The 26,211-nt window shown below is 35.4% G+C and overlaps 4 protein-coding genes and 1 non-coding gene across 6 annotated transcripts; 3 read left to right on the top strand and 2 right to left on the bottom strand.

Moving 5' to 3' along the window:
• Positions 1 to 50: 50 nt before the first annotated feature.
• On the bottom strand, positions 51 to 122 carry TRNAQ-UUG (transfer RNA glutamine (anticodon UUG)). Its single transcript has one exon. It is a non-coding gene; the product is annotated as a tRNA-Gln (tRNA).
• A 6,192-nt stretch (positions 123 to 6,314) lies between these two features.
• On the top strand, positions 6,315 to 8,840 carry LOC110757528 (bidirectional sugar transporter N3-like). The gene is made up of 6 exons (XM_021959167.2): positions 6,315 to 6,519; positions 6,614 to 6,650; positions 6,751 to 6,961; positions 7,058 to 7,219; positions 7,328 to 7,447; positions 8,260 to 8,840. Exons 1-6 carry the CDS (start codon positions 6,468 to 6,470, stop codon positions 8,554 to 8,556), a joined length of 879 nt encoding a protein of 292 aa, XP_021814859.1. The 5' UTR covers positions 6,315 to 6,467; the 3' UTR covers positions 8,557 to 8,840.
• Positions 8,841 to 15,131: 6,291 nt separating this feature from the next.
• LOC110757360 (bidirectional sugar transporter SWEET10-like) lies at positions 15,132 to 17,277 on the top strand. The gene is made up of 6 exons (XM_021958951.2): positions 15,132 to 15,331; positions 15,625 to 15,661; positions 15,768 to 15,990; positions 16,112 to 16,273; positions 16,351 to 16,470; positions 16,678 to 17,277. The coding sequence occupies exons 1-6, from the start codon at positions 15,289 to 15,291 to the stop codon at positions 16,972 to 16,974; spliced, it is 882 nt and encodes a 293-aa protein (XP_021814643.1). The 5' UTR covers positions 15,132 to 15,288; the 3' UTR covers positions 16,975 to 17,277.
• A 2,719-nt stretch (positions 17,278 to 19,996) lies between these two features.
• LOC110757296 (Pseudouridine synthase family protein) lies at positions 19,997 to 23,555 on the bottom strand. 2 transcript variants are annotated; one of them, XM_021958879.2, is made up of 12 exons: positions 23,342 to 23,555; positions 23,205 to 23,248; positions 23,050 to 23,127; positions 22,829 to 22,929; positions 22,556 to 22,643; positions 22,371 to 22,449; positions 22,174 to 22,253; positions 21,451 to 21,516; positions 21,312 to 21,368; positions 20,941 to 21,066; positions 20,402 to 20,598; positions 19,997 to 20,277 (listed from the first exon to the last, which is right to left on the bottom strand). In XM_021958879.2, the coding sequence occupies exons 1-12, from the start codon at positions 23,403 to 23,405 to the stop codon at positions 20,175 to 20,177; spliced, it is 1,083 nt and encodes a 360-aa protein (XP_021814571.1). In that variant the 5' UTR covers positions 23,406 to 23,555; the 3' UTR covers positions 19,997 to 20,174. The 2 variants fall into 2 exon arrangements, with proteins under 2 accessions (XP_021814571.1, XP_021814568.1); XM_021958876.2 differs by having other exon boundaries at positions 19,998 to 20,277; positions 22,174 to 22,256.
• Positions 23,556 to 23,653: 98 nt separating this feature from the next.
• Positions 23,654 to 25,718, top strand: ATGP4 (Ubiquitin family protein). The gene is made up of 3 exons (XM_021958897.2): positions 23,654 to 23,961; positions 24,377 to 24,547; positions 25,335 to 25,718. The coding sequence occupies exons 1-3, from the start codon at positions 23,832 to 23,834 to the stop codon at positions 25,388 to 25,390; spliced, it is 357 nt and encodes a 118-aa protein (XP_021814589.1). The 5' UTR covers positions 23,654 to 23,831; the 3' UTR covers positions 25,391 to 25,718.
• Positions 25,719 to 26,211: the final 493 nt, after the last annotated feature.

The raw sequence follows: 26,211 nt of genomic DNA on the forward strand, positions 1-26,211 counted from the left end.
TCTTCAGTGAAAAGACAAAATATACCAAAAAAACCAAAAATTAAAAAAAGAGGTCCTACCGGGAGTCGAACCCAGGTCGCTGGATTCAAAGTCCAGAGTGCTAACCACTACACCATAGAACCAACACGTCAATATCTGCTGAAACAACTTATTTACTATCTCCACTACCACTAATTTTTTAATGTTATTTTTTTAATGCGATGGTGCTATGGTAAGGGTAAGGATAAATAAGGGGAGACACTATTCACGTAAATAGTGACTGTCCTAACAATTTTTTTGATGCATTCCCACCTATTGTCATGGCAACCCAAAGGTAACCATCATTCACATGGGATATGAGGAGATGAATTTGTATTGATTTTGGTGTGGGAAGTGAAGAACCTGGCTAGGTATTTATAGAAAAAAAATTCTGAATTTTTTGGTATTTTTTCCTTATTTTTATTTTTATTATTTTGGTATTTAAATTAGTGCACGATGTCACATTTGACATCAGCATGAAGTCAACTTGCCCAAGCAGCAGCCCAAGCAAGTTTTGTCTTTGGGCTTACCCAGTTTCATGGCCAACTTCTTGCCATGACAATTTTCCTTTGGTGGAGGTTGTTTTTGGAGCATAACCCTCCATTTGACATGGCAAAAGGGATGGGGTGGAAGTGCTCTTAAAGGTAAAAATTTAGGTGAAGTCTTAGAATTGGATTTACTTTGGTATAGTTTCCCTTATTGCAACCTATAGGGAAATACTTGTCACTTTCCTCAGTAAGTACTAATTCCTACTCTCTTGCCAATCACATGAAGACATGTATGCAGAAATCTGTTTTTGTACATTTTGATTAATTATTTTTATATATGCATCGAACTATGATTTACTTGAAAGAGGAATGTCTCATTACAAAAAAGGAGGCAATCAGTGTTTAGTATCCACGAATTAATGACCCCATTACTTTTGTCTCTTAAGAATAAAGGGTACATAGTATATAGATAAGGCTGGCTTTGCAGCTAGATATTCAATATAAATCAATTCAATAATGAAAATCGGTGATTGACATGATGATTTATATGATTATATCAAGTTCATAGCTAAGCTAAGGCAGAGGGAAAGGCAAATTGAGAGGATAAGAGATCGTCAAGGTTGGCGGTTGGTATATGATTTTATATAGTGGAAATGTATATGCTCCGTCCAATTATTTGCCCTAAAAAAGTGAGTGGGATCTCTTACGACATAGGCGCATCCATCTCTGATAACTCTTGAGCAACCAAGAAGAAAAGATAATAGATAATGCATGCCGATATCTTGCACCCCATAAAACAAAACACATAGAAATTTTATCAGACAATATCTAGAACAGCGTTTTGATCCATAAATCATGTAATAGTTTCTTTCTTCTTTTGTTTTTTGGTGATGATGTTCATCAGCAAATACCTCTTCACGGCTCCTTTGGACCCTCAAATTTTGTTGGAACACACCTCATTGCGCACATTATCTCAAATACCAGTCTTAAAATTTGAACAAAAAAAGAAAAAAGCTTTTCTTCCATGGAGACAAAGATAGGTGGTACCAATTAATATTACACTTTCAGAATGAAAACCATGGATATTATCAGAATTGGATAGCATTCGAACCCTTAATTCATTAAATATACAATTGATATGATTACTTTTTGTTGGATGACGGTGTTATGATATGAATCTTTTAATGATTTTAGTGGAATTCTTGGAGGTGTCCCGATGTTTGGTATAGTTTGTTGGCCGCAGGTGTCTTGTTTTTACCATACAAATTAGTGCAAAAATGACGGCGAAAGAAACAAAAGCCAAGATCAAAGCAATGACTTGCTCTATTAAGTGAATATAAATTATGGGTAAAAAAACAAGATACATTTATTTTTTTCAAGCTTTTATCTGTTTTTAATTATTCTAAATTTGTAATCTTAGTTGAGATGTCTATGTCAAAGCTTCTTTGATCATGCATGATCGTTAATGGAGACGCACCAGATTGTCTTAATTTTTATGTTAGACCACTCCGTTATTATAATGGTCCTTTTTTGGCTAGTTTGTATTGACTTTTTGTGGTTAGTGACTTTTATTGGTTGAATTATGAATGCAATCATATAATTGCTCAACAACAAAAAAACAAAATACCCACCTATATTAAAGAGGTGATCATCAATGTAGTACAAATAACATCACACCGAAGAAAAGATGAAGGAAGAATTGCATATATGGTTTTAGTCAAACGCAAAGTCAAGATACCTCTCATTCAAAACCAAACGCAGCCGGTAAAAGCAACTTTTTCTAGATTTCACCGAACCTATAATTATATTATAATTCGGAATGAAAAAGGTTCTGATTAACATAATCATCTAACATTAATGTGAATTTTTTTTTCTGGGTCTACTTTGATTCATGTAGAGAAGCTCTTGCCACGTCGACGTGTCCAGCTGGCTTGCGTATCAAACTCAGAATTTCAGAGAGACTGGAATTGCTCTTGCTAAATCTGGATATAATTAATAATTAATTCATCAATAATCATATTGGAAAGAACACATGCATGATTAGAAACCAGCTGTTTCCCTACAAACAATACAACTATGAATTCTCAGATTGATTAATTTATAATTAGGTGAAAAACCACTAGGTAGAGGCCTAGACTGTTTTGCTTAATCATTCAGAAATATTATACGCAATGCCAAATTGCCAATGCAATCAAATCAATGGAGTTTTGGGGGCAGTATTTGGGGAATATTAGCTAGACCTGAATCCTCCTGATACATGCATGCAGTGCAGAGGTGATAAGGGTTTCACAGGTGGCAAATTTAAAGAACGAATTGCATCATCAATTAGCTACTAAGTAAGGTTTATCTGTGACGTTAAACCCCTTTTTGCTTTGATAACATGATTTAGAAATGTTAATTGTATGACGAATGCCCACGTATCAATTCCAATTCTTCAAAAGCAGAAAATAAATAAACAAGTGGCCCCAGCCTATATTATGTCACCCCCCATTTTGCTTTGAATGAAATTATTTCTGAGAAAAGAAAATTTGTGATTGTCATGGATCATGTGACCGTGTCAACGCCCCTAATCCTATGCTGCAGGGGCGGAGCCATGAAAGGACCATATTGGTCCCATGCCCCCCTCCATCTTTTTACCCCTTATATTTATATATTATATAATATATTAGATTGTTTTGGGATATTCTTCTCTCCATTGAAATGTAAATTAGTAACTTTTGAGTCTTCAATAGTGTACATAATGAGATTAATATTCAACCATTTTAAAATATGAAATTCATGACAATTATGATTGTAATGAATGGATAAATTATTAAGTAATATGAAATGATATTATGAAGTGGGCTAAACCAAGTAGTTAGTATTGTATTAACTTATTAACTGGGTAGCGCTTTAGTGCTCCTATTCGAATTATTTTTTCTAAAATTTTGTAAAGGGCTCCTCTAATGTAAAATCCTGACTCCGCCAAAGCTTATAGTATAGGCATATGTACTCACTTGAAAATAAAATTGCAAGTTTAAGCATTTAATTTGTTCAACTAATTTGACTAACTTATAATAGTTTGTTAATGCTTTTCCCTTTTCACCTTGGTTGCTAGCTTCTACTTGTCTTGTTATGCTTTTTATTACTATGTCATATTTATTTTTTTCTTCTATTATATTCCTTGTATTATTATATACTAGTTTTTTCATCACTCATCATATAGTATCTTATATTATACATTAGTTATAAAATAAAGTTTTGTCAATTTTCTTTTTCACAAGTTACTTAGATGAAAAATATATATTTACATGCGGATGACATTTTAGTAATCAAATTAGTTTAGGTTCTGATTCATGGGAATTAGTAAACAATAAAAATATGAATCAACTCCATTCATGTGCTTATTTCATATGATTAGTAAAATAGCTTAATTGGAATAATTCTTCTCATTCCGATTCGCTACTTCCCCGATTCCTAAATTCCCCAATCCTTACTTTCTTCATTCATGGTAAGTAAATGGCTGTTTTTATGTTCTTTGGATATTTTTATGTTCCCAAATTGAAGTCCGCCACTAACACTCACTATAGGGATTTGTCCATGGTGATAAATAATATTGTATACAATACAACTCTTACTTTATCAATGATGAGAAATAAAATATTGTACAAACAATGAATCAGCCCAGGTAACATTGGTATGGGGGGCTGAGTAAAAAATTCATATAAAATAATATCTCGTGCGCCGTGTGACAATGTCGGATGTTGTTACAAAGCCATGTACGTCTCTGAATCTTAAACTCACAAATAATATATAGTAAAAAGTCACTAACTTCTCCAAATGGAAAGGTGAAAATAAGTGCACTCACAAAATAATACATAGTAAAAAGTCACTAATTTCTCCAAATGGGAGGGTGAAAACGGTGCACTTATTTATCTCTTATCCTTCTCTCTGCATAATCGGTTGTAATGTTTGTTTGGCAAGTTGGATTATAAAGTTAGATAAGATTTGGTGTTTTAAAAACAACATGAATTGGATTATGTCTAATTCTATTATGGTTAAATGTAGTAGAATTATGAATCCTACTAAAAGGTTAATCATGTGTAGACCAAACACATCATTATTATTAGTGTTATCATTTCCAATCAAATGTAATCCAATGCAATCCAATCTTAGTCACCAAACATGACCTAGTGTTGTATTTGGGACTTTTTCATATAAAATGTTGTTTCCTCGGTAGGGCTGCGCCCACGTACCAAAACCAGATTGGAATTAAAACTGATGAAACTTAGTGCAGGTCAATTAGTCACTCCATACCTCGGAATTAATCAAATCATTTTCTGTAATTGTAAAAATAAAAATAAAAAAACAATCATCACTCAACGTACAAATATAGTTTCACGAGGTATCGCAATCTCATCTCTCTCTAGCCCACCAACGGTAATCACCTGAGAGCGTGTCATAAAAAAGATATCTTGAATTAATACTTTCCAAAAACTAATAACATTGATGGAACATTAATTATTTTACTAATCAAGGATATAGGAGATACACTAAGCTAATCTTAATTATTCCAAACCATGATCATCGACATGCTTTGCAAATCTTATCCTTTATCAGGTGGACCATATTCTAAACCCTACACCTACCACTTCCAAGCCCATCTTTACTATTTTAAACCGCCAAAAAAGCAATCACACCATATTATAAGCTCTCGGTTTCCATTCACAAGCCCTTGCTTGCAATGACATTAACCACAGGGAGAAACTCAGAGGGGTGGGGGGGATTGTGGTTTAGCAATATTCTTTATGTAAACTGGTAGATATATATAATTGTCATTAGATCAAACGCTGCCATTTGTAGCAATCAGAACGTGCTCACTTTGAATTCCCCGTTCACGCGTGATGGTCAAAAGCTATGAGATAGAGCGCAATACCATTATATTCTATGTTAATCTCCCACCAAAAAATTGAAAACAAAATTGCATGTCGGCCTTATTTGTTACACATGTCATGACTAGAACTCCTATACTTTTTGACATATTTCTGCAGTAGTGGGTTTGACGTATCATAAAAATATTTACGAGTAATGTTACATGTATCATATTTATAAGTATGTAATTATGAAAGGAGAAAGGATCACTTATAAGGGAGTTCCACGCTTTTTTTTAACTTTTATGAAAGGAGAAATGTTATGTACATATATGAAATCAAATTATAAAGTTTCAAAATTTCAACTGTTATGACAGTTTTTCATTCATTCATTTATTTTCGGTTTCGAACCTTGCTTACAGTTAATAAATCACACATTCTTATGCAGTTAAGCCATATCATTAATTCATAACTTAAATTTATGAAATTTTTTGAGACTTCAACATTATTTTTGTGAAAGATGTGATCAGCAACATAGTCAACAAACGTGATACAATAACATTTCATCGAAAAGCTACATGGAATATTGTTACGGTTTGGCGGTTGTATCCGCACGAAAGTACTGCCAAGCCAGCCAAAGAGCCGAGGGATACCAAGAGAAACGGCTAAAAGCAATAGGAAGACAGTGATAAATTGAAAAAGGAAGGGGCTGAGGGAAAGGTCACGTGGAAGAGGACCCCAAGGAAGTAACCTTTCTCAATGTGTAACGTAAGTATGTTGCACAATAGTTAAAAAGACCGACTCACCATTGTTGAGTTGGCACTCAGATAATATGCCGATTGTTGGGTCATGGGTGCATGGCTTTTTTGTGCTGCAGCCACCTACTGCTAAACGCTAAATAAAGTAATAATCTCTAATCTCACTTCATGCAACAACCAGCCCAAACTTCTCTCTATAAATACGAAGGACTCTTTGTGTTTAGTCTCTCGTGGCAAATACTTGCAAATACACAGAGCAAGAGAAATCATACAGCTTCCTAGTTTATTTCTCTTTCTTTGAGTTTCAATATCTCCAGAGAGAGAGAGAGAGAGAGAGAGGCTAGCTAGCTACCATGACTTCATCAAGTGCTCACAGTCCTTTGGTTATTGCCTTTGGCATTCTAGGTACAAATTTATCAACACTATTTTCTTCTGCTAGTTTATAGTTTATTTTGAATGAGGAACTGAATTTTCTTCTTACTACTGTCAATTTGATCAGGTAACGTTGTCTCGTTCGTGGTTTTTCTTGCTCCAGTGTAAGTTTTATTCTTTTTCTTCAAGATTTTTCAAGATATATGCAATGAGGGTAGCTAGAACCGGATTAATTAATCGCTGTTAATGTGTTAAATCGTGCAGGCCGACGTTTTGGAGGGTGTATAAGAAGAAATCAACAGAAGGGTTTCAATCAGTTCCATATGTGTTTGCACTATTCAGTGCAATGATTTGGATATACTATGCATTTCTCAAGTCTGATGAGTTCCTTCTCATCACCATCAACGCCTTTGGTTGTATCATTGAGACCATTTACATCTCAATGTACATTACTTATGCACCTAAGCAAGCTAGGGTGAGTTATTACTCTCTCTCTCTCTCTCTCTCTCTCTCTCTCTCTTAATTAAAGCTGATTAATTATTACTAATTGATGATTATTATTGGGGTGCAGGTGTTTGCTTTGAGGCTGCTTCTTCTGGTGAATTTTGGTGGGTTTTGCTTGATTCTTCTTCTGTCTCACTTCTTGGCACAAGGGCCCACCCGCGTTAAAGTTCTTGGATGGGTTTGTGTAGCTTTCTCTGTCAGTGTCTTTGCAGCACCTCTAAGCATCATGGTAATTACTTCATTAATTGCACTATTATTATTATATATCAAATTAATATTTAATTAATATTTATGATCGATCCCAATCCATATCTTGATTTTATTTGTGTTTGTGTAGAGGGTGGTTATCCGAACCAAGAGCGTCGAGTTCATGCCGTTTTCTTTATCCTTCTTCCTCACCCTCAGTGCTGTTATGTGGCTCTTCTACGGTTTGCTCCTCAAGGATCTCTACGTTGCGGTAAGTCACTTTATTTTGTTAATATTTATTTATTTATCTATATATATAAAACAAAAGGCAGAAAATGGTGAAACATTCAAAATACTAGAAAATTCCCTTAGTTAATGCAAACATTAAGAATTGAAATTATTAATTAAATGAGGATAATATGATAAATTCACACTTTTTCATATTTAAAAAAATTAAAATTAAAAGAAAAATCAGATAATGGCCTATTTTTATGGAACACAACTACCCATTATCTTTTTTAATTCTAAATTAAATGTTAATTTTATTTATTTATCATTTCTCTTGTTATTTTTGTTTAATTATTGACAAAGGTGCGTACGGGCTGTCCTTAATTGTGGAATACCTTTTTCTTTTGCTGATTTTTTTATTAAAAAAATCTGGTGATTATACATGTATAGATGCTACCATGCATATATAACACTGATCACATCAACCTTTAATTATATTGTGGCGAACCAAAAAGCATGCCGCAGATAGCCTTCTATAAAGGTCAAAAAGCTAATTAGATATTATTATTATCTAATTATAATCCTTATGCTGATTATAAGGAAATGGAAATCTATCAAAACATTTGTTACACAAACACTATCCTTTAATGGATCAATCAAAGCAAACCACTCCGAAAAAATATCATTATTGGTCAAGTCCGGCCTTAACCACTCTAAAATGGGTTACTATCTCCTCCTGAAGTTTAGACTATCGTTTGTACTAAAAAAATAAGGGGTACAAGATTGTTATTCACAATAGGTGACTTCTTCTTATGGGCCATTAATTTTAATTAATTCCATTATCTTCTTTTGCAGTGCCCAAACATACTTGGCTTCACCTTCGGTGTGGCTCAGATGATACTCTACGCAATCTACAGGAACAAGAAGACAGTTGTTGTGGAGGACCAGAAGCTACCAGAGCACAAGGGTGATGTTGTGAAGCAGATCCAAATTTTGAGTACAACTCCTGAGGTGGAGATACAAGTACAAGCAGCAGCTGTAAGCTCCCATGCCAATACTGACAAGGATCAATATGTGCATGCTCAAACATGTAACACTGAGAAAATCATCGGACCCTCTATGCCAAGCCAAATGGTTACATGTGAAGTTTGAAGTCTTTTCCGATCTGCTTCTCCTGCGCTTGTGTACTTGAGCTCTATAATATCGTACATGTTATGCATATATTGGATGGTGTACATATGTACCCTTTCGTTTTTCCAGATATGTTTAAATTCCTTAAATTATGTAAGCCGGATGAGGCAGGTTCATAGACTATAGCCTCTTGCCCTGGTACGTATATAATGGCTGACACCTCGGAGGGCATAATGGTCTTGAACAGTACTTAATTATATATGTATCTTTCTTTTTCTGTGAAATAAAATTTGGTGTTTGTGAAAGTGTGTCGTGATTTGATGCATTCTCCCAAACCAAGACCAATTAAAGTTGCATATCAATGACTCTCTTTAGTTTCCGCTCTTAAATTAATCAATTTGATCTTTCATGTGTTCGTATCTCATAAACGACCATTCTTGATTAAAAAAAGAGTTGCATACATAATAGAGGCAGAGCACTATGTTTTTAGGTAAGAGTTTGTTTTTTTAGCATAGTCGTGCCACTTCTAGAGAGATATGATTAGGAGAGGATGGTGATGGTGTTTTTGCCACGTTTGCGTGTGTGCTAGCAAGCTCCCTGCTTTTGGTGTGTTGAATAATCTTCCATTCCATTGACGACAAGTATATTACAATATGACATATTTCCTTGCATTACGTAAGAGAAAATAATAAACAATTAGTTTACAATCATAAACAAAAATTAATTAAATAATACACGACCGAATCTCACATATGATCATTGTAACCATTTTAGAGTTGTTAATTAACAAAAATTAATTAAATAATACATAGACCACACTCTTTCGTACGTGTGTGTACAACCTCTTGAATTATCAAAACTTATCTCGTTCCATCCTCGCAGGGCAGAAAAACCATCTTTGTCTTGGATGTGCTATTGAAAGATTACTCTAAGAGCAAATATAATTAGTAATTTAAAGGGTTATCTTTTTTTTTTGGGATTGAGAACTTTTATTCATAAAGAAGCAACATCAATACAACCAGAGCTCTTGGCTTCTCTAGGTGCTAAAGTGACCTCATTAAAACCTTGCCATAAAAACCCCCAATAAAGAAAATCTGATAAAAAAAAAAGAGTACCACAGTACTGCAATACATAAGAAAACTAACCCCTTATTTATTATTGGATATTTGAAATAAGACAAGGAAATGTAGAGCCTTCCCTAGTACAATCTTTAAAAAAAGTAAGATAACATTACTTTGTTTTTTATACAAGATTATGAACTTACTTCAATCTCTACAAAAATCGTTATCCAACATTTTAAAATTTTCGGATCATAGTGTTGAAGGATATTTTGGTAGTGGGATATTTTGTTTTGGTTTTATTAATGCTTCCAGTATCTGGGGAATCGCTCGTGGAAGTTTATTATTGGTCTCAAGAGTAACGACGAATTTAATGGGCAATCTTTGAAATCTAAAACCAATACACTTTTTCATGTCATTGTACATTACTTTTCTAAGCAAACCAGTAGGTTATCTAATTCGTGGGATTGGATCGAATTCTAGGTGGTCACTTCAAGCCCCGTTTCTTTTCTGTAGATTTTTGGGGGGATTTTGATTAAGTTTGTATTTAAATATGAAGTAGGTTTGAAGCCACTTTAGACGTAACTAGAGTTATTTTAGCTAAAATTTGATTAAAAAATAAGAGTTCGATGAAGATGCTCTTAGCAAAAGGGCCAACCAATTAACGGCTGAATTCTTTATTGTATGAAGTAAAATTTTGTATTCATGGAAAAGTGGCATAGAATTACTTAAGCTAACAAATCTACTTAACCAACCCCAAGGTCATCAAAATCGTTCAGATTATCATTTCTTTGTTGTTGTTGTCTTCGTCGTCCTTGTCATTATCATTATTATTTGAATCCCGTTCTCCTTCATTCTTAAAAGAACAACAATAAAAATCCAAATCTTATATAAGCAAATAAAAAGGGACCATATATAATTGAGTATTTGTTTTTTTGAAAATAAATAAATAGGACATTAGGACTTGAAAGCCCTTCTAATCAAGGGCGGAGTCATGAATTTTCATAAGTATATATATATTTTTTCAATTAAAGAGCTGCTGAGATGAAGTAGACAATTATTATTAATTTTTTAAGATGGAGTGGGCTAACTTTCACTAAATATGATGAACTTTCTAAAAATTAGCATTAAATTCCTTTTTTTTAATAATAAAAAATGGCACTAAGGTGATTATGCCCTTGCTTATTAATGTTTTTTTATTTATTTATTATAGAAATTCTAGAATTACATTTATAATTCCGTCAAAAAAGTCATTAATCACAAAGGGCCATTAATAACGAAGCATGTAATATCAAAATTAAGACTTTAAACCACGTATCCTTCTCGTATCGAGTATATCCTGGACTTGGACCAAGATGTGGGCCTCTTCCGGTTCTCCTGGGCCAAGATACTTCCCGTAGAAGGCCTGCACACTTAGAACAGTTATCAGAGTAGGAGTGAACTGGGGTTGAACCCAGTTGAACCCCCTCTGATGGTGAAGTCAGATATGGTTATATGGTGAAGAGAATGGATGTAGGGTTTTCACCGTAAGAGTGTTTATTACCTTTGTCCTGATGTAGGTGAAGGGTATTTATAGAGGGGAGAGGGAGAGACCAAGATATCTTAAGGATTAGATATTTATCTCTTCTCTTCCAAGTGGGATTGGAGTACAATAAATGACATGTTCCTGATCACCATGCTATCTGGTAGAGAGTGTGTGACAAAGCTACTCGTGGCTTGGGATGGGAAGTATATTAAATGATCTCTTCCCATCACCAGACTATTTATTGGGGATGGAAGGGTAAGGCGACACTTGGCTTCATATGAGAAATGCATTAGCTGATCTCTTTCACTTGCCAGGCTGTCTATCGGGCGGATTGAGTGACTGACCTGAAAGGGGTCTGGTCATGCTTATTTGAGCATTAATGCACACCTTGTCGCACATGGTACCACAGTGCTCGGCTCAGTATCCGGCGCCCGAGCACTGGTTCATCTTTTGATCAGTTAGATCGAGGTCGGGAGGCCTTTGATACACGGGACATCAAGTTCGCTCGGGTCGGTATACTTTTATCGTAGCCATCTACAGCCACGTGGTGATTTGTGATGGGCTTGGCTCACTATGATGGTATGAGGTATTAACAAAGACTAGATGGACCTCCTCTACTAACGATCACACATGATTGAAAAAACTCTGATAGAAGCATCTCATCAAGTAAAAGTGCAAATTCATAACAATCAAAAAGATACAAAGCATAAACAAACCAAGAATTAGGTGTATATCTCTCTTTTGATATTATGGTTTAAAAAATCACACAAAGCTTGATATAATGAAAAGACTAAAATAAGTTATGGTTTGAAAATTGTGTTGACTACACTTTATATTCCACTCTTAACCATACCTAGTAAGGACAGGGAGTAAGTAAGTACGATGTGGTTTATAGGAATTTCCCACTCTCAATGTTAACTGACATTCTCCATCGTGATTTCACGCTTTCCACGTGTTGACTAAATTACATATGGATACTTAACTAATTCTATTAGAATCCTAATTAATTAATGACACATGGTGACCCCAATTTGACAAAACCATCCCGTCGCATCTATAACACTTCGGCTCCCCATAAATTTGAACAGACCCCATAAAACATTCCGATTGCATTTTCTATTTGTCTCTAGAAACACTCATATGCTCAATCTAAGTCACTGCTCGAGGAGAAACACTTATGTAGAATGAGGATAACACTGTTTTACAATTCTCGATCAATCACGGTATGTCATACATAATAACTTTTACACTTTGCATATCGTGATTGACTGAAAATAGCAAAATAGTACTATTACCGTTTCACACAAGTTTTTCTACTGCTAATGATGGAGGCCCCAAATTGTACTGATTTTGGTTTCTTAGTATCCTCTTGTGCATGAAACACCTGGTGCTCCTAAACACATGTCCACAATAATATTGCAAAAAATATATATTGTGCTACACATGTGAAACCTGTGCCGAAGGTACAATTACAGCAGTAAATATGGAATTTGTGCAGTAGTCACATGTATGCATATAAATATATAGCCAAGTTTAACATACTGATGCAATATAGTAGTGTGGTGCTCATGCCATGAACTTCTGCTGCATCAGTGACAGTGAGCACTGCTGCAAACCCATTTGATTTATTTTTAGTTATTTATATTGATCAATATTTGTTGTCTTTACTTATTTGTTCTGAAATTCAAACTATACATAGGCTAGGGCATCTTAATTGTGACCAAAATTTATGTCTCCCACAGTGCAGAGTTCTGCAAGGCTGCATTTCTCTTTTTTTTACGCCGAAAGTTGCATTTAGGGGCATAGCACTTGACTCTGTTTTTAGGTATATGTTGGAACTGGAGATTAGATAGCTATCGGGGAACATAGTGTCTGGCATTGCATTCTAACACAAACACCACGGTGACATTGGAATTCGAACCTTCTCATACATACACATATTAAGCAAACTTGCATATATAGATAGAAAGTTCTCTTTTCTAATCAAGCAGTCTCGGATATTTGCAAAAAGACATATTCTATATATACAATATACTCAACAGAACTATATATAATTAATTACCCTAATTGGTGCCATTCTCCTTCTTTTAACCAATCTAATTCTCTTGTAAACGAACGGTGAAGAACTATTTTACACATTAATAATTTATATGAACTTACAGCAAAGACAACCACTGACTATTGTTTAATACTTCCTTGATCAAGAGTGCCATTTTTATCCATTTAGTGGGATTTTTTTTGGTTTTATTAATGTTTCCAATGTTTGGGGAATCGTCCCCCCATGGACTTTTAATTTGTTCTTCTGACGACGACCTTAATGCCCTTTTCACAATTAAAAAAAAAACACACACACACACTCTTTTTTATTTGAAAAAAATCTTGAAAACTATAATATATACACAAGATTTTATGAACCGAATTTCCGTACACAATTCGTATTTATTTTATTACTGCGGCATAGCTTTGTTTATTTAACTATTCTTTTCCGTTCCACCTGGCCCAAACACAATATAAATTAGTGTTGCTAATTCTTTCTCTAAAACTTCATTTGAAATTTGACTCGTCCTCGTGACTCATGATGATTGTGGCTGGGCTGGAGATATTTAGGGTTTTATCGTGATAGCTGACTTCATCATAATTACTTTAATGGATGTTCCAAACCACTTCAAGAGGAAAACAAGGGGAGAATTTTTCTCACTAACTCAAAGTGTATGCTCATCACCCTTCTTAACACTTGACACGTGTTCATAAACATAACTATGATTACATAAATTAAAGTAAAAAGTTAATCATGGTTATGTCTATGAACACGTGTCAATTGGATTTCTTGGCAATGTAACCTTTCCTTATTTAACTTAACAAGGGTTAAATCGTCGCACGTGACTTGCACGTGACCTGTTAATTTTGCTAAAACATGGAGTACACAGGAATGGCATAGAGGATTAGGGTTTTGGGGATTGGGTATGGCGGCTATACATATGAAGGGTCAACTGGAAAAGTTGTTTCTTGTATATGGTAAGACAGCATAGGATCCATCTTGATCCTGAGCTTCCTTCTCCACCGTTTGATTGCTTCTTTAATACCCAAATGAGCCATGATCTGGATAGCCCGGCACATCAAGTGCGATTACACATCGAAAAGGATCCTTAGTGGGATTCTGAAAAATTGAAATAATTTCAAACCCTCTGGAATCCTACAAAGGACTGAGCAAGTGGTCTTGTAATGTAACTTCAATCTAGTGCGCTGCAGTACATTGTACAATTTGTAGTAAAAAATTGGTAGGGAAAATCTAAACCGACCATTTACCCTGTCTACTGAATAATTAATTAATAACACAAAAGTTTTCATAAATTTTAATCAATAATGATTTGATACTTCACGTGCCAGTGTCTTAATTTGAAGTCCTTAGTTAAAAAAATATATATAAAAAAAAAAAACAAAGATAGATTCGGAACATACTCGAAAAATGAACAATTGAAATACTGTCACATCAGTTATGATCGGAAATGTAACATTTATTTGGGAAATGCACGTTATTACTATTTCTTACATTTGATTGGTGAATAGTGTAAAATTGAACAAACAATTTGGTGTTTGAAGAAGCAGAGGAGCAACGCCCTAAGAAAAGAGCAAGGAAATCCCTAGAACTGAACTATGAGTTGTAACCCTTAAACCACTTGGTGGGTGACACATCAGAAAGAAACTTGGTGGGGCCCACAAGGATGTTGTGTTTGTACTAGAAATGGTACTTGGCAGCAAGGGCTCAACTGGTGTGAGCGTTCTTGCTGAGGAGAGAAGAGACCAAATAGGGAAAATATCGGAAAATTATAGGTCAATAGGGGCTAGAAAGCTGTTTGGATTATGTAAAACGTAAAAGGCTCAAATGAACAACTGGAAAGGTTAAACCTAAGAGTGTTTCATTGATATTGCTACTCACATTTTTGCATGCAACTTGGTCACTAAGAGTCGTGACCCTTCTGCCCCCCTCCTTATATAAATATGGCTCTAGCCCTTTGCTTCTAAGCATAAGTGTGGTATTGAGAAAGAATATATGAGATAGTAGTTTGTGTAGTTAACTCTCTTATCTGTTTGAGCAAGAGAGATCATAGAGTGAGTGAAATTAAGAGAGCTTGAGAGAGAGAGAGAGAGCCTTCAATCTCTTGAAAAAGAATGGCCATTCAACATCCTTTGACTTTGGCCTTTGGCCTCTTAGGTATAGTACAAAATGTTCCTTCACTTTTTCTCTCTTTCTTCCTCTTCTTCTTCACCATTAATCAACTCATAGAAGCTAGCTGTAGCCCATTTTATTTTGAGTACAAGCGAGTCTAAACTAGAGGGGAATTTCTCACACACGCACACAACAAAAATGCCATGGGAGTTCGAACCTGAGACATGCTCTATCTTTTTACATGCATATCACACCTTAATTCATGTTTGCTACATTATTGCTTGTAATATGTGTATAGAGTTCTTGAGAACTAAAATAATTTTATTCTTTTATCGTAGGCAACATCATCTCCTTCTTGGTCTTCCTTGCTCCGGTGTAAGTGGGGTTTTTTTTTTCCTTTTTCTCTCACTGTATATTGACTTTTTTCCCCCATGGCATGGAACTTCAAATATTCATCATCAAATGATTGTTGTTATTGCAGGCCAACATTTTATACAATATACAAGAGAAAAACTGCTGAAGGGTTTCAAGCACTTCCATATGTAATCGCCCTCTTGAGTTCAATGCTGTACATATACTATGCTCTCCTCAAAGAAGAGTTCAAAGCAGATGCCACTTTTCTCATCACAATCAACTCATTTGGCTGCGTCGTAGAGACTCTCTACATTTCCCTATTTCTTTTCTATGCCCCTAAGAAGGCCAGGGTACGTATCGATCGGCCAGCTCATTAACATAACAATCTTCAAATTTTGCTTAACTGTCCTCATTAATCTGTCCAGTTCTTCTAGTTTGAACTTACATGTGGGGTTAATTTGGAACCTGCAGATCTCAACCCTGACGCTTGCGTTCTTGCTGAACGTTTTTGGTTACGGTTTGATGATGCTGTTGACTCACTTTCTAGCCACAGGTGAATTGCGCCTTAAGATTGTGGGATGGATTTGTCTTGTATTCAGTCTAAGCGTATTCGTTGCACCTCTTGGCGTCCTGGTAATTAACGACGACCTAAACGAAAATCTCTAAGTATAGCTATTTGTAACATCTTAACTGAGCATGTATTTGTGCAGAGACAAGTAATACGGACCAAGAGTGTTGAGTTCATGCCATTTCCATTATCATTTTTCCTAACATTAGGTGCTGTCACGTGGTTCTTCTACGGTCTTCTGATCAAGGACTACAACATAGCTGTGAGTAAATAAAAACCTTGTACACACACACACACACATATATATATATATATATATATATATATATATATATATATATATATATTTATTTATTTATTATTTATTTATATATAGTTGCATGCATGTGACATGCAGGCATCACATGAATTCATATTTTATTAATAATAATAATCTTTTTCTTTTCCTCTTTGTTTATTGAACCAACAGTTTCCAAACATACTGGGCTTCCTCTTTGGGATTGCTCAAATGGTGCTTTACATAGTCTACAAGAACACCAAGAAAGTTCTGGAGGAGCAGCCGAAAGTGCAAGAATTATCAGAACATATTATTGATGTAGTGAAGATCAGTTCCCTGGTGTGCCCAGAACTGAGCCCAGTGGTTCTGCAGCCAACTCTGGATATTACAAATGACATGATCCAAGCGGTTCAGAATATAATCGTGATGGCTGAAAAGACTGAAGAAGCCAAGGAAGCCATGCATATTGATGCCTCCACCAAAGTTTAACTCAAATTGAAGGAAAGGAACTTTGCATCCTATAAAGTTTCAAGTCTTCAAACAAAATGCAGAGTTCCTCTATCTGTAATATTATGTCTGCCTAATTAAAGTTTAATTTGTGTGTTGAATGAATTAATTTCTACTTAATTAATTAGGGGTAGTGCCAAGGGTGTGTCTCTGTATTATATATATGCCCCTTCAAATTAAGGGTATCCGTCTTACTATTTCTCTCTAGCCATCTGATCTTGTTAGCTCTTGTGAGCTTTAAATTAATTAATCTCAGGGTACCCATAAATTGTTATTAGTAGTTAATTACAAGCTACATTTTCTACGCTAATTTTCTTTTTAGCTAACTTTTTAGATGTAATCTTTTGGGATATTTAAGATAAAAGTTGGTGGTATAATTGCTAGAAAAACCAAAACAAGCAGAGAAACTTATCCAATACCATCTAACTCATTTTGGTATATGGCTAGCGTATGCGCATGCATTTTGTTATCTCTCCTACAAATGAAAATGACACTTAGAATAAATTTTGCTCTAGAAAGAACTCTAGACTAAAAGTCACTTTGAATAATTGTCACAATAATATCAAAATTGGTAGCATAAACAACTCAATAACACATAAAAGTAACTGATCGCAATATAATATATCATGTTAGAATGAGCGTATTTGTAAAAAGCCCTAAACTAAAAGTGGCCGTGGAATTTTCTTCCTTCAAGCCTATCCAAGGGCGGAACCACACCAAGGGCTACAACGCTGTAGCCCAGTGTGGTTTAAAAAATATATATATATATATAACCTAGAAAAAGTGTGGTTTAAAAAATATATTTATATAAAACCTAGAAAATCAAATTCCAACCAAATCAAATTATGAAAAATCGATTTTAGTGCAAAATACGATTTAGGCTAAAATTGATGGCTCATTAAGGCAATATATACTTCAGACTAAAATCCCATAAAATCAAGTTTTCTTATTTGATGTGTGAGGAATAAAAGCCGCCCAAAATTATATTGAGAAAATGATTATTCCGAAAACCCATTTTTCATACTTAATCAATATTTTTACATAAAACAATTTTTCATGTATGATATGAATGCATGAAGGAACCTAAGGTCAATCTAGATAAAAAGCCTTGGATGTTCAATCCACTATGGTGTTAAACCCTATTTGGTTTATGTTAAAACTTATTGAAAATTAGTCTATGGAGCTATGAACTAGCATGGTTTATATGATTTAATGTTTACTTTTATTTCTAGAAAGACTATAGAAATTGTAAGTACAAAAAAAAATGATCATTAAATTTTAAGCTAATAACTTTAGCTAGTCCACCCGTTGAAAATTCCTAGTTCCGCCCTTGAGCCTATCCACTTAAAATTTTGCCAATATTATGAAGTGAGCTAGCTCTTGTAGAAATCTCACTGGGAGAGACAGGGACATACGCCCCCAGTAACCAAAATATAAAAAAACTGTGTCCTCCTAAATCCATGTAGTGGAGAATCTCAGATTCTCTCTGCAGCTATATACATATCTTAGCTAGTGTTCAATGACTCGAAAGATTACACCAGGCCGATCTAACTGGGCCTACCTTTTAACATATCATGCTAGCCAGACACACAGTGGAAGAAAATCACATATGTACATATAAAGTTTGGAATTGCATAAGAATATTCTTCCACACTTTCGACGTTGGATATCTCAACTCGTCTCTGTACGTGTGGTGTTACTCGAGTCAAATACATTACATACATTGGGTAATATGGGAGTAATTCATATTGATCTTATTTCGTCTCATGCGTGAATTACATGTTCTGATACCATGTTAGAATTAGCAATGAGTAAAAAAGGCGTGAATAATACATTAAAATATAGAATAATATTCTTCATTCTGATATGACAGTAATTCACTGTGTGAGACATCAATTACTTTTTTATTTGGGCTCTTGATGTGAGGAGTTTCGAAAAATATGATCATACCCTTTATGTTTAGTTATTCTGTCACTGTGAGTGAAGTTTGAGTCAGCCTGATCAGATTTTCATCCATATAAGAAAAGATTTAGGTCACCTTGCTTGCACCACAAATTAGGGATTGCTTCCAAGTATGATCATCATCCATATAGATAAATAAATATAGTATATGTCAACTTTTTCATGTTAAATCGGGTGGATTAATAACATTCTTCTGGTAGCTACATTCCCTGATGATAACTCTCCTTTTTTAGAAGTTGGGGGGATTCGGTTCTGAACTTGTGGTTCAGGCCTCAGGGCAAAAGCTTATGTATTTATTATAAAACCAATGTTTAGTAATTAATCACCCTATAGTTTATGCATGCATAGATATCTTTTTTCACGTTTTCTCAATAGTATTTGGTTTCCACCATAGTCCAATTAGCCAGGGTAGAGAGTTCGCCCCCATTGCACTCGAGTTCGAATCCCCCTTCATGTAGTAATTCAGTTTTTCTCTTGATTAGAGGTTGGATGACAAAATAGCTCAACGCAAACTAACGAGGTTACTTGCTTTAATTACATAGTTAATCATATTATGTAGCAGTTGATATTTCAATGATCGGTTGATTATAAATCAGTTAATATGATTAGAAAAATAAAATCGCTTTAGTATTGCACGGTTTCGCTATTTGTTGATGTTGTTTCTTGGAGGATGTATAAAATGTACGGAAATCAGGTAAGGTCATTTTCAAAATGAGCATGCCTAAAGTTTAGGTAGGTTCCCATGCTTGACCCTACCATGACTGTGCATGCATGAGGTGATGGTGATGAAGTAAAGTAACCCACTACCACTTCAAATTCCTTTGAAAGCCTTAAGTCAGAGTTTGTTCAATTATAAAAGGTTAGGGTTCCTCCAATTATAAAAGGCTAATATCTTCTTCTTGTGCTTTTTGTTTGATTGTTCCTTTTTCCCATTTTGCTAAAGATTCTTATGCTTTTTTCTGGTCAACTTGTTCAATGTGCTTGAGTTACATGGAGTTTTAGACCACGCAGTGTTATCCGACAGGGAAATTTTTACATGCTGGATTGTTAGACACTTCAATCTTTTTTTGGTTCGAAATAATAAATTTACCAACCAAAACTGGCTTTGTGTACAGCTTTTCACAAAATTTATTGCACAGGGCATTACATTTTTCTCAAAAGGGGCTATGATAATGAAGAATACAAAAATGTTCGAAAATTACATGATGTTATGAGGATAACTAGCTGAGTGACGCCCAATCCGGATATGGGCATTCATAAGTCCATCCAGGTGCAGAATATCGAACACAGTGTAGCCACAGAGCCTCTTCATGAACATTGTATCTGCAATTATAATCACATTCATCAAATGGAAGTTGAAAACAGTCGGTATCGGATTTTATATGGTTACAGCATATGCATCAAAGAATATTCATGAAGACTGCACATGAAGAACGACAATTCTTACCCTTTTGGAACCAAATCCGGACAATTTGTACACATGGGATCGATGCTGAAATCTTCATTGGAATCTACATGTTCAGTGGATAAATTTTCGCAAAAATCGGATGCCGGGATCGATGCTGAGTGATCATTAACATGTTTGGACAGGTAAAGCAAGTCATTGGCTATTGGATAGCCTGCATGTTGCAAATGTACACGTATCTACATCACAGAAAAGGGGAGATCATTGAGGTTTTAGGTAATCCAAATCTTTGCTTCAGATCAATAAGAAGGAAAATGCAGAGCTATATGTCTTTAGAAGATGTGGAAAATTTAGAAAACAAAATGAAAAGCAGAGTCATCAAGAGAATAAGCATAGAAAAGTTTCACTCAATTAAATTGAGAATGAAAATTACCAAAGAGAACCAAAAAGAAAAGCATACGATGCATTTTGCACACTTACAGTACAGAATTAAAAAGGCAGAAAATATTCTTTTTCCAAAAGCAACCTGTTTCAAAAAGGCGGTGTTGCATCGCCCATATAATTATCAGGCATTTAATTACCTGATGAGTTCGGCCAGTGACAGGTTCACACAAGACAAGGCTATGAATTCCATTAGTACTGAGTCTAGTAAACTTTGTACAAGCAGTCTTCCCCTTTATGGGAGTAGTATCACCACAAGAACCAACCTGCATAAACGAGAGATGGCCATTGTTCAGTATTGTTCATAGCGGCTATCAATGTGATGTCGTAACTAGTCTAGTTGGTCCATCCGAAATTGTAAGAGACCAGTTCGCAATGCGTAATAACACAAGGCAGGAAGTTGCAAACAAGCAACCTCACCAACAACAATCACAGAGAAGGCTACAAAAACAAACTCAAAGATCCTATGGTTTAAACAGCAACTAGTAGCATCATGCACACATTAACCCACCTCTGCTGTGCTCCTTTGTTCTCGAGCATTATGATTTATGTTAGCATCTACAACTTGCTGGGAGAGAGAGAAAAAAAAAATCTGTCAATCCCAACATTAAGAGCAGTATTTTTAACAACCAGGTTTAACAAAAGTAAACCTCCTGCTCAGGAAATTCCCCAGCAACTCTTGCAATGTACTGTTTCTTGATCATCCCTCCCTCAATCTGCAACAATTTCATTTTGACTTTAAAAAATTAAGAACAAAAAAAATTTCTTATTCACAAAACATGAAAAGAACACAATGCTTAAATAAGTCATCAAAACAGAACTCTTGAATATCTACAAAAAACAGTGGAACAAGAAAAACTGATTTCTTGAATATCCACAAAGCGTGATATGTGCATGCAACCAATGCCACTTCTCAGACAATCCTGAATATTACCAGTCAAATAATTGGGAAAACCCAGGCTTATCTATATGCAAGTAGTCATGTGGACCAGATATAAAAGACAAGTGATGGACTTTATATGATTTTGCCTAACATGATAAAACTAAAGAGATCAGTACACTTTATCTCTGACATGTAGCACATAACCAATTACAAAAGTGTACCCCTGTAATGCATGTAGCTCCTGGACTATATCAAATTGTAAGGGTTTAGTTATGATAGAAACCCTAATTGGACTATATCCAATTCCATAAGTATATTTTAATTGTAACGTGACAGAAACCAAATCACCATAAATTTCTGCTACCATAATACACAGGCTTTGGTGGTGATATTCCATGGCCATGCTGATGACTTAAAGTTTATGGAAAATTTAACTTATACATTGTTTGTTCGAGTATCATATAATCAAATTTCATAGATGAGAGCTTACCTGTTGCCTAAAAAAGTCAGCTTTTGAAGCACTTCTGGCCAAGATAAGGAGTCCTGAGACAAGACGATCTAGTCGATGGACCGCTGGCATGATCATGTCAAGGAAAATATAATGAAACAAATCCATTTGAAAATATCATATGTAACTTCAAAATACATGCTGCCAGAAGTATAATATTCGCGTGAAACTTAGGATACGAAATAGAGGTGCCAAGCCATGCTCCGCCTCAAGGATGCCAACAACGGTATTCTTACGATATTGACCACACGGATGCACCTAGATAACAGAAGAAACTAACAGGCATAAGACTCCATAATCAGGTTGTGGGAGATGAGAAAAATGTTCCTCACCCGCTAGGCAAATATGTCATAATCCTACTAACCGGAATAGATGCAGGTTTACAAACGGTAACCACATCTGGTTCTTTTTGGAGAATCAACACATCCGAAGTCAACACTGGTGGTTCATGCCTACAAACAACCCTTACCGCATTAATTGGTAGCTCGGCAACTTTGAAATAGAGATTTGAATCAATTACCCAATTAAGAAAAAGATCACAAGTACACAGAAAAAAAATTGAAAAAAAAGATAAAGCAAGCAGAATTTGTAACAAGCAAGCAGAGTTAAAGGCATCGACTACAAGAAAACCACAGACCTGTGCAGGAAGTGGCTTATCTTCTCTGACGTTTTAACTATGTAGGAAACTGGCACCATCTCTCCATCAACTCGTATCCTTCCACATTTCACTGCACTAACCTGCAATGCATCACAATCCATAACAATATGCAGAGCAAGACTTGGAGTATATTGTCACGAAAACATTTAATTAAAATGCAAAGCAATTTTCTTTATTAAAAGTAACATCAAAACTCTTACGTAGTAATCACGAGACCGGCCTTTAAACTCATCAGTGAACAAGTCAACGATGGTCTTCCCCGCCCAGCGATTCTTAACCTAAAACCCAGTAGCACAGAATTAGGGTTTAATCACACTCAACTAATCACATTCCCAAATTAAGCAGATTGGCTTACATGAGCGATGAACTCGAAGTAGTAGGGTCTCACATGGCGCCTCCCTGCAACATTCCCGCCAAAATAAAAATGCTTTCTTTCAATTATTGTTAATATTTTACAAAGAAATGAAACAGCTTTCGAAACCCAGAAGTTACCGTTGCGAAAGATGTAATCTAGTCGGTGTGGAGGGTTGGCTGGGGTTTGCCAGACGATCTCCATGTCCTCTTCTTCCAACTACCTCTTCATTTTTCGGCTTTATTATCAAAAAAATTGCTTTTGCAAGAGAAACACAGCCCTAGAGCCCAAACCGCCCTAAAACGACGTCGTCTGGGCCCCTGCAGGCGGATTTAGAATTAGAAATTATGTCGCTTTCATACCATCGATCTTTTGACCTCGAACGACGTCGTAGTCAGCTTTGGCAACACTTTTTCTTCTTCAGCAGCTCACCCCCAACAAGAAGCACCAACCTTCAACCTCCATAGAAGAAAGAAAGAGAAGAAGAAGAAGAGTCTCAGAATTGCTTAGGCTGATCGTCTACTACGCGGAAGGAAAAGGGTCGGGCTTCAGAAGTGCCAGAGTGCCACGTCGAAGCAATCAGTCGGTGGATAGGTGAAAAGTCAAAAGTCAAACACCTGACGGGGAGAGATGCCGGAGGAGGATTTGGTGGACATAAAGTTCAGGTTGTATGATGGTTCCGATATTGGACCGTTCAGCTACTCATCGGCCTCCACCGTCGATATGCTTAAGCAGAGGGTCGTCTCCGATTGGCCCAAAGGTTTGTCTTGCGACTTGCTGTTTCTTAGTACTTAATTTCTTTGTGAATTTGTTTGCTATTATGCTTGTCATTTTCATTGTGTTTCCAATTTGGAATATTGATGTTGATTTGGATTTTTATGTCAATCTAAGTATGAAGTTTCAGTTTTGGGCAATCAAAATTTTAGGAGCTTTTGAAAGATTCTTTTTAATTGAATCTTAAGCTAATTTTCTAAATAATTAGACCAACCCAAAACAATTTTGAGTCTCACTTGTTGTGGAATTGGTATTTTTTGTGAGTTTTTAGCTACAAATTTATTACTTTGACTCTTTCAACCCCCCACCCCCCCCCCCCCCAAAATATGAATTCTCTGTTTTTCCATCCTTTGTTTATCTAGTTTTGATTTTCTTGAGATGCCATTTTGATTTTTGTATAGGCAAAACTATGACACCCAAGACAGCTAATGAAGTGAAACTGATGTGTTTTGGCAAAATTTTGGAAAACAACAAGACAGTGGGTCAATGCAAATTACCTTTTGGTGATGTTGGTGGGGGAGTTATCATAATGCATGTTGTTGTACAGCCAGCTATAGAAAAGGCTAAAACAGGTCAGATTTCCATTATGATCTAAATCTCAGAAAGTTTCGTTGCTTGTGGGTTACAAAGACTACTTAATCTTGTGCTGTTTTCAGAGTTAAATTTGATGTCTATAAATGAATTTGATGTTGTTATATCATATGCTTCTGGACATAGATTTTGGGTGAATTGTGCACTGGCTTGTTTATTGCAACCTTTATGCCTGGAGAATTTAATTGTAAATTCCTCTTATTTTGAACCATTGTTCAACAATCAACTAGGAAAGTTGAAACTAACTGGTACCAAAAAGTTTGTCATGTGGACGTTGTCATTACTTATTAGCATTTGGTTTGAGCCTATGAGAAGTTTGCGTTCTCTCGTTTCCTTCAACAGGAGTTATATCTTCTATGGTGTTTACTCCTGCAATTCAGTGTTATTAACGGCGTGTATACTTTCTGTGAAAGGGGAGCAACCTAATATCAGAAAAGATTTGAGATTAAAGAAAGGTTAATAATGAAGACAACTGTCGATAGGAGAGAGCCATTTTGTTTATGACCTTACTATGTCTTCCCTTAGGAAGAACAAATAACTTCCCAATAGTGGAGGGATGCATATATTAGAACCATCCTTGTTGGTTACTGCTATTTGTTTGGAAATTTTTCATTCAAAAAGTAACAACGTGGGTTTTACTGATCCTAATAGTTATAAATGGCAAAACTAATTTGGATTGGGATTAATTAAGTGAAGTTTTGTTGCCCTCCATTTTTGATTTTATAAGCATGAGGTTTCTGAAAAGCTTGTCATGGTTATTCTGAACAGAAAAGAAGGTTGATGATTTGCCCCGGAAAGTTGTCTGCTCCTGTTCCATATTGTGAAAGAAACTGTTTGATGTTGGGATCTGATGACCTGGGAATCAATGATTTGGCTACAGAAACCATCTCCGGGCATACGTTTGTTCATTGTTATTGCAGCACCAATGTGTACAAGTTGTGATGTGTGTACAGAATACCATGTTGTTGGTGGTTTCAATAGTTGCAAGGCTTTTGTCTTCCACCATCACAGATTGCATTTTCTTTTGTTCATGTATCCATTTGTTATGTGCCTTTTCCTCTGTCTTGTCCTATACGTTTGCTTGAATGATTGTAGCAGTAATACAAAGCTGTATAGACCTTATTAATGCAAAGATCCACATTTCAACTACAAGGAGCAATGTTGTGTTTATGCTGTGTTTATCTGAGTGGTAGACGAGGACAATAGTGGAACATTGCAGGATTAATTTTCTCAAGTGGAATTTGCATCAACTAGTGCAGATGCATATTTGGATCACCAATGTCCATTTTGACACTGCATGCAAAAAGGTCCTAACGATTGAGAAAAACCTGCTCTCTTTCTTGTTCGTACGAACAAGTCCACTACCATAAACTACGGATTGAATAAGTGAAATACATAATCTGGAAAATCGAGTATAGTAGTTATTTAGTTATATAAATTTCTTTTTTATGGATGTTTATATTTTTTTTCTTAGAGCAAGATCCAGCGAGTATTCTCTCACTAATTCTGCACGATAACTTTGTTGATAAGTGGATCAAAGGTTTTGTTCTAATCTTTATTGGAGGAGGTTTCGAGTTCAAATCTCATGAACAAGGACCATGCTTCCATGAATGAACGATTGAGTTAGGAGGGCAATTAGCAAGCC

The sequence above is a fragment of the Prunus avium genome, chromosome 5, assembly GCF_965620075.1.
Source record: "Prunus avium chromosome 5, drPruAviu1.hap1.1, whole genome shotgun sequence".
Classification (NCBI taxonomy): Eukaryota; Viridiplantae; Streptophyta; class Magnoliopsida; order Rosales; family Rosaceae; genus Prunus; species Prunus avium.